The sequence below is a fragment of the Akebia trifoliata genome, chromosome 13 (assembly GCF_017979445.1).
Source record: "Akebia trifoliata isolate Shusen 1 chromosome 13, ASM1797944v1, whole genome shotgun sequence".
Taxonomy (NCBI): Eukaryota; Viridiplantae; Streptophyta; class Magnoliopsida; order Ranunculales; family Lardizabalaceae; genus Akebia; species Akebia trifoliata.
The window spans coordinates 13023058-13032039 of NC_141387.1; the positions used below are offsets into that span (position 1 = coordinate 13023058).

At 31.8% G+C, this 8982-nt stretch overlaps 1 protein-coding gene across 1 annotated transcript; it reads left to right on the top strand.

Moving 5' to 3' along the window:
* The first annotated feature begins 437 nt into the window (after positions 1-437).
* LOC147387913 (cytochrome P450 CYP72A616-like) lies at positions 438-5330 on the top strand. The gene is made up of 5 exons (XM_086421833.1): positions 438-850; positions 3414-3634; positions 3854-4104; positions 4302-4689; positions 4779-5330. The coding sequence occupies exons 1-5, from the start codon at positions 586-588 to the stop codon at positions 5202-5204; spliced, it is 1551 nt and encodes a 516-aa protein (XP_086277959.1). The 5' UTR covers positions 438-585; the 3' UTR covers positions 5205-5330.
* Positions 5331-8982: the final 3652 nt, after the last annotated feature.

Sequence of the window (8982 nt, forward strand, 5' to 3'; positions counted from 1 at the left end):
CTCAGTAATTAAATCATTATTATTTTAAAAAATTAAAACATATTTTTTAAGAATTGTTTAACAGACTATTGTCGTTAAACTGATAAGTATTTAAATAATCCTTAATTTTTATTTTTCTTCCCTCATTTCGCTATCTCTAATTGGTCAAAGATCTTTTAGAGTTTTCTACGGGGCTCTGATATAAAGTCAAAATTATACTAAAATATATGTTTTGAAAAGAATTTTAAATTCTAAATTAAAATAATCGATTTTAATATATTGACCTAAATATTTAAATATCCAAAATATCTAAAAACTACATTTATCGCGCGTACCAACAACCAAAGTCATTTACTACTTATGGCATTTTCGTACTTTATTTGGAATCAAAGAAGAATTTTCTAGACCAAACTCCTATAAATAAAGGACTCCTCTCTCACTCTGTCATGAAAAGTAACATCTTCTTTCTCTTTCTCTCTCTCGCTCTCTCTCTCTCTCATCTCATCTTACATCTTCTCTCTCTCTCTCATCTCATCTCATCTCATCTTATTGAGAGACTGAGAGACTGTATTTGTATTGGAATTTCTAAAATCAAGGAAAGAAGAAATGGGAGGTGTGTTGGTATCTGTGGTGATGTCACTTGTGGTGGTGGTGATATCATGGGCCTGGTTTTCTTTATGGTGGAAGCCTAAGAAGTTGGAGAAGTATCTGATGAAACAAGGAGTGAGAGGTCCACCGTACAAGTTTTTATTTGGAAATCTAAAGGAAGTCATCAAGATGATGAAGGAAGCTCAATCCAAGCCCATGCCCCTTTCTCATGATATCATGCCACATGTTGTCCCATACATTGATCATAACATCAAGAACTATGGTATATTTTTCTTATTCTTTTTTCATCTTTTTTATTTTTATTTTTATTTTATTTTATTTTTTTAAATTTTATGAATGAAAAATAGTTTTTTTTTTTTTTTTAGTGCAAAAATCACTAAAAAAAGAACCCCATATGTCTATGTAGGACCCCTCATGTATGTATGGCCGACATAACATACCTGACTTTAAAATCATGATAGGAAATTAAGACCACACATACAAGGGGTTTTCTTCTTTAAGGTTTCTAGATTTGGATTTTTATCGATAATCTGATTTTTTAATTTTATTTGAAAAAGAAATGACCCATTTTTTAAGATCTTGGGATTTATGTTCTTTATGTTTTATGGCCTTAAAATTACTTTTATTAAGGTTAACTGTCAAATATTTCTTTAGTGCGGTGATAATCTGACTTACTCATCGACATCCCTGACAACATCTCTGTGCCTCGGATACATCTTTTTAGGAGAAGTGTAATGTGTATCCCGAGGCCTGCAGATCCACGGTTGAGAGATGTCGATTGAGTATATCACGAGAGTAAGTCAGATTATCACTATTCATTTCCATATGTTAGCTGTAAGATCTTGGAATATATTCCTTAACTTTATAATGCATTAAAGTGATTTTAGATTTTTGCATCAGTATCTGAATCGAGGTTTTGATTTTAGATTCTTAAAACAATTTCTAAAAATATTGTTTTAGTTAAATTAGATTCTAAATTCTACAAATTAGTCTTTGTCCATCCAAAATCAGAATCCAACCATCTGTGCTCATAGATTGTGTGGGTATTCAAGGGCTGTAATCATTTCAAATTAAAGATTACTGGGGGCGGTCCAAGTCTCAGAAATTTGAGTGAACCGAGTTGACTCGAATGAGTTCCAAGTCAACCCATTAAGTTTTGGACCACGAGTTAGACTAGAATTATCAACTGGAAGGATTTAACAGCAAACGAAAGTTTTATTTACTACTATAATTTTTAATTTACTTGAAAATAATCATGCCTTTGAATATATAATATAATTTTATCTTTATATTTTAGATTTGTGAAGCAAATTATATCGAACCGAAATATTGCTTGATTAGTTAGACTGAGGTCCGACTTATAATTATAATATATATTCATAAAAATTGAATATGATGCACTAAAATAAAAATGAAAAACTAAATAAAAATATATTATTTAGGAAAATAAATTCTTTTTCATAACATAAGATTTTAACTTTCAACATTATTCACTTTAGTTAATTGTAATTAAATTAAAATAAATAATTACATAAGATTATAAAATTTAAAATTAGTTCAAATATTGCTCACAAAAAGAGTAAAGAAAGTGTCAATCAAGTTTATACTTTAAATCATCAACATTCATAAATAATTAAAAAAATAAAAAATCAACTCAATAAGTCATTTAATCATATCTTGTATTTCAAAATGGTTCAAATTCAACATATCTATAAGTAGTAGCATAGTTTTATCATAATCTTTTTTCCTACAAAGTGTTTCGAATTTTCTTTTTCTTGAAGGTAAGTTTTCCAAACTTTATTTGTAAATCACATAACAATAGATTAAAATACGCTGTAAAAATAAATAATATGCCCCTAAAAATCAAATCAAACTATGAGGGGGGAAATTTTTTTCAAATCATTTATGTACATTAACAAATACATATATTTCTAGTTTTTTATTTTTATTTTTTATTTTTTTAAAGTTGGAAATCATGTTCTTTCCCCAATTTTTTTTTCTTCAAATTTAAAAAAGAATAGATCCCTTTGACACTAAAATATGGTTTGTTGTGTTATTATTATTATTTTTTAATTTAAGAAAGTTTCTTTATTTATAAAATAATCCTAAAAAATATATGATCTTCGGATTTTGATGATACTAAAAGAATTTTTTGTTAGAATAGATTTTGTTTCACACTAAAATAGGGTCGACTAATGGATGCCAAATATTGTTATCTAGATTTAAGACTTTCTGAAAAATATTTCCTACCCTTACTTTTATTTGAATAAGTGGTTTTAAGCAGTTAATTTAACAGCTTAACATCCTCATTAGTTAACATCAAATATATATGTATCAATGGTACCCAATCAACCAACTTATCCAAAATTGGCATCAATAATTTTTTATTCTAAACATGATATACTACCCTCAAACAATATTTGTGGATATCCATCAAACAAACAGCTAAGATGGAAGGATATTGCAATAGATTCCTAAATGACAAGGAATCTTTAGCTAGGAAACATATATTATTCTTTACATCCATCTGTCGATCTTGTCTTGAACACAAATTTCAAAGTAGTCCATGTATGCAAGTGTAGGTGAGTTATAATTAGTCAAAAATAGTTATGGATCTGTAGCTTTCTCGAGGGATATTTATAGAAGTTTACATTTTTAATTTACATTGCCAAACATCTATTATTTTGGTTAAAATACTCAATATGCTTATTTTCCAAACTTATGTTGTTCAACAGAACTTAATGAAGTTATTCTCAAATAAAATGTTTTTACTTAAGTTACTGAAACATAATTAAAATTTGTTACTAATTTGGATATAAATGCAGGTAAGTTGTCTCTCAGTTGGTTTGGAACAATTCCAAGGGTGAACATTGTGGACCCCGATTTGGCCAAGGAGGTTTTGTCTAACAAGTTGGAACACTTTGGAAAGCCCCATGTGAACCCACTAGTGAAGTTGTTTACAGTTGGGCTAGCACACTACGAGGGCAAAAAATGGGCCAAACATAGAAGAATTATAACTCCTGCCTTCCATCTAGAGAAATTGAAGGTTGTTCCCCCTCCCCAACTCCATTTAATCATAATTTTTCATTTTCTTTTTTTCCTCATAAATCCAATATTTTTAAGGTTAAAACTTAAGTTATTTACTTCTCATTGATTTAGAAAAAAAAATCTAGTAATTAATCAGATCATGCCGAAAAAAATATCCACATTAAACTTTGAAGCAATGTTGATATTGATTGGGTTTTTCTCTCTGTGTTGGTTACAGCGCATGCAACCCGCCTTTTATAGTTGTTGTAGGGAGATGATCCAGTATTGGGAGAACAAGGTAGCATCATCTCCAGACGGGTCGTGTGAATTGGATATGTGGCCAGAACTCCAGAACCTAACCGGAGATATCATATCTCGAACCGCATTTGGTAGTAGCTTTGAGGAAGGGAGACATATATTCCAACTTCAAAATGAACTGGCCGAGCTTGTTATGCAAGTTGCTCAAACCCTCTACCTCCCGGGTTTCAGGTACAAACACACTTCTGTTCCCGTTAGATGATTGGATTGTCAAACATGATCTCCATGTGACCTGTCATAGTATATATATACACATAACATTCTTTCTCATGTAGACATTGTATACCCTTCAAATCATGCTTTAAAATGCTACATGTGCTTTGGTTCGTGTTGACTTATTGATCTTCATCGATGTTACTCTCATGCAGGTATCTTCCCACAAAAAGGAACGCTAGGATGAAGCACATCAATAAAGAAGTGCAAGGTCTGATGCGACAAATCATCGAGAAGAGAGAGGAAGCCATAAGACAAGGAATGGCTACTAAAGATGATTTATTGGGATTACTAATGGAATCCAATCTTAGAGAGATCAAAGAACATGGTGACTCCAAGAAAGCTGGAATGAGTATTGAAGAGGTGATAGATGAATGCAAGCTATTCTACTTCGCCGGGCAAGAGACCACATCAGTTTTGCTTGTGTGGACTATGGTTGTGTTAAGTATGCATCCAGAATGGCAAGAGCGCGCAAGGGAAGAAGTCCTTGAAGTATTTGGGACAAATGAACCAGACTTTGATGGGTTAAACCGCCTTAAAATTGTGAGTATTTTCTTCCATTACCTTTTCACTTGTGTTTGGGCATGTAGGGAGTCAGTCCTCTAAAGAATTTCCCGAAATCTTCATTGCAGGTAACCATGATTTTAAATGAGGTTCTTAGACTATACTCACCATTGGTAATGCTCAATCGACGTACTTCCGAGAGTACAACGTTAGGTGGGGTTTCTCTTCCACCAGGAATACAACTCGGAATAATGACTCTTCCCATTCATCATGATCCTGAAGCTTGGGGTGAAGATGTAAAAGAATTCAAACCGGAGAGATTCTCAGAAGGAGTTTCAAAGGCTGCTAAAAATCAAGCTTCGTTCTTCCCATTTGGTGGGGGGCCACGATTATGTGTCGGACAGACCTTTGCCATGATAGAAGCAAAGATGGGTCTTGCTTTGATTCTACAAAATTTCTCGTTCAAGCTTTCACCCTCCTATGCCCACGCTCCTTGGGGTTATGTTATACTTAAACCCCAACATGGAGCTCAGATCATCTTACAAAAAGTCTGATTTCATCTTCAGAATCAGAACTACTTATCATGGTTTTCATGCTCAAGAGTGCTCAGAAATTCGACTAAGTTATCATTATGCATTAAACACTGGATGCTTGTCCAACAATAAAACATATAATATACTCTAATGTTGGATTTAATGTGCTTTTGCTAGTCTTTGTAGCTTTCTTAATCACAATGTTATGTTTTCATCGAGCATTATAGCAGCTTAATTTATTGCTCCTTTCCCTATTTAAAGATTTTGTTTTCCAAAAAAAGAAATCAAAATATAATTTGAATAAAGTGAAAAAAGTAGAAGGAAAAAAGAAAAAAAGAAAAAAAAAGGACAGTTAATGGTTCAAGATCATATTTAAATCCATTCTGATATGATAACTTAGGGTTTGGAACGAGGATACAGGATCTGACACGGACCAAATCCAATAATGGGTTCATTACATGAAAAAAATGGGTAAATTTGATGTTAAGGTCTATTGAATTTACCCCCCTTTTTTATTAAAAGGTTTTCATCGAATTCACCTTTTTTTTTCACAAGTAGGAGACTTTATTAGGTGAAATATATAAAATCGAAGTTGGATCCAATAAGGATCATCACAATCATCATCAAAACTTTATTCGAAAAATTTGTTGTTGGCTTAATGAATCTTATTCCTACTCAACTCTCTAAAGCCAATCTTATGCTATTGAAAGCATCTCTATAGACTTTCAATGCTGAAATTAATGTTTTTAGAGTCTTCAACTTGTTACTAGTAATTGGGGTTCTAATTAGTCTCAATTGACTTTCTTTTAATTTATCGCCTATTGGGGTGACCACATTCTCTCAAATGCTTCTTAATCACCCAACATCAAGCTCTGAGCAAACTAATCAATTAAAGGGATGATATCAACTATCAAACTCCTAAAGTTCTTGTTTTAAATTATGAAAATAGCTGAACCAATTGTATCATTTTGATGCACAAAACCAAGGATTTGGGACATTTTAGCATCAATACTACCCTTTGATTGATTTACCCACATTCGGATCTAGTTGTAAGGTATCACTGATGATAAAAGTCTTTCACTTATTATGCAAATGTCTTGTATTCTGTTGTGCTACGTGGAGCTATGAGGAGATTTAAATATTTTAGCAACTCCTGATTTTACAAATAGAGATCTCTATAGTTATAAAACATGTGATAAAATAGTGATTGTTCTTGTTCTGTTCCATGAACGTAGGCACATTGTTTAATAATATAAATCGTTGTGTTTTGTGTGATTTTGTCTCTTTGCTATTTCATTTTAAAAAAAAATTGGTATTGTAGACAATTCAATTTGCATGGGCCCACCTCAATATAGACCTCAAAAGTGCATTTAAAGCCAAAAATCGACAAAGGGTCTAAGGGTACAAATACTCAAAAATCCCACCTTTCGCGCTAATAAAATGGCCAATGCCTTTATTTGGCCCATGGGCTGACAACAACTCATTTTTCATTACAACCACTATAAACTCAAAGCCTTTTCAAAACCCTGTCGTAGATTAATTTCTAACCTAATCCAAATACTAATCCTTAGCCAATTCAATCACTTACTCATTTCCTAACCTAGACCATAACCAACTTCTAAGCCCAATACCCTACCCGTGTCTATTATCCTACCTTATGTTCAAATCCAATACTACCCTAAAACTCAATCAATACCTATTTGACTAAGGTCAAGGTCCACAAAGCATCAAAAGCCCATTCTTACAAGAGCTGGATACATGTCATCACCACAATTTGCCTCTCAAATCCATTCCAACCAACCTCGTCATCACCCTCAAAAGCTACAATACCCATACCTCACTCCACATCTCATGTCATAATTTAATCTCATAATTTTCTTCAAAATCCTATCATAAGCAATCTCCATACTACACCACATTCCTTCGATCTAAAATCAAGATTTTAGCAAATTCAAATATAAGAATTTGATAAATACAAGACAACCTTCATAGTCCCCTTCGGACATTACGAATGGAATGTAATACCTTTTGAATTAAAAAATGCTGTACGTGAATTTTAGAATATGATGAATGATATCTTCTCAGAATATTCAAAATTTATCTTAGTTTACATAGACGATATTCTCATATTATCTCAAAATTTAGATTCTCACTGGAAACATCTTTATATATTTAGAAAAGCAATCCTAAAAATGGACTTGTTCTTTCCTAAAGAAAAATTAAATTATTTTCAACAAAAATACAATTTCTAGGATTTTTATAAAAAAACAAAACCTATATACTTGGAAATCGTGTTAAACAATTTGTTAACAAATTTCCTGATGAAATAATTGATAAGAAACAATTACAAAGATTTTTAGGATGTTACAATTACGTTCTCAATTTTATAAAAAATCTAAAAGATGAACGAAAACTCCTTTTTGATTTTCTTAAAAAAAAAAAAATTATGAATGTAGAATCATAGTTTAGCCGTTCAAAAAATTAAACAAATTGTTAAAGTCCTACCTTGTTTACATATTCGAAATCCAGAATTACCAAAACTAATTCCAACTGATGCCTCTAAAATAGGATATAGAGGAATCTTAATCCAAAAACCAAAAACAAATGAAGAACAAATTGTTATATATACCAAAGGAATTTGAAATCTCTATCAACAAAATTATTCAACAATCAAAAAAGAGATTTTAGCAATTGTTTAACAATTTTAAAATTTCAAAGTGATGTTTTAAATAAAAAATTCTTATAAAAAATTAATTGTAAATCTGCAAAAAAAATTTTAGAACAAGATGTCAAAAATCTTGTATGCAAGTGTAGGTGAGTCATACTTACTCAAAAATATTTATGGATCTGTAGCTTTCTTGAGGGATATTTATAAAAGTTTACATTTTAAATCTACATTGCCAAACAACTATTATTTTGGTTAAAATACTCTTAGTTCAATGCTTATTTTACAAACTTACGTTGTTCAACATAACTTACTAAAGTTATTCTCAACAAAGTGCTTTTACATAAAATACTGAAACATTAGTAAAATTTGTTGCTAATTTGGATATAAATGCAGGTAAGTTGTATCTCAGTTGGTTTGGAACAATTCCTAGGGTGAACATTGTGGATCCCGATTTGGCCAAGAGGTTTTTAACAAGTTGGAACACTTTGGGAAGACCCATGTGAACCCACTAGTGAAGTTGTTTATAGTTGGGCTTGCACACTATGAGGGAAAAAATGGGCCAAACATAGAAGAATTATCACTCCTGCTTTCCACCTAGAGAACTTAAAGGTTGTTCCCCCTCCTCCTCCCCAACTCCATTTATTCATAATTTTTCATTTTCTTTTTCTCCCCATTAATCCGACATTTTTAAGGTTAAAACTTAAGTTATTTTCTTCTCATTGATTTAGAAAAAAAAATCTAGTAATTAATCAAATCATGCCGAAAAAAATACCAACATTAAACTTTGAATCAATGTTGATATTGATTCGGTTCTTCTCTTTGTGTTGGTTACAGCGTATGCGACCCGACTTTTATAGTTGTTGTAGGGAGATGATCCATTAAAGCGCATGCACCCGCCTTTCAAAAGCATCATCTCTAGAGGGGTCGTATGAATTGGATATGTAGCTGGAACTCCAGAACCTAACCGGAGATATCATATCTCGAACAGCATTTGGTTGTATATTCCACCTCCTGAGTTTCAGGTACAAACACACTTCTGTTCCCATTAGATGATTGTATTGTCCAACATGATCTCCATGTGACCTGTTATAGTAAGAATATATATATATATATCTATATGGGAAATGTTCA

Excerpts from the sequence above, each read along its gene's own strand:
- LOC147387913 (XM_086421833.1), top strand. The coding sequence starts at position 586 with ATGGGAGGTGTGTTGGTATCTGTGGTGATGTCACTTGTGGTGGTGGTG. Across the intron at positions 4,105-4,301 it reads CTCTACCTCCCGGGTTTCAG|GTATCTTCCCACAAAAAGGA; the intron begins GTACAAACACAC and ends ACTCTCATGCAG. Across the intron at positions 4,690-4,778 it reads GGTTAAACCGCCTTAAAATT|GTAACCATGATTTTAAATGA; the intron begins GTGAGTATTTTC and ends TCTTCATTGCAG.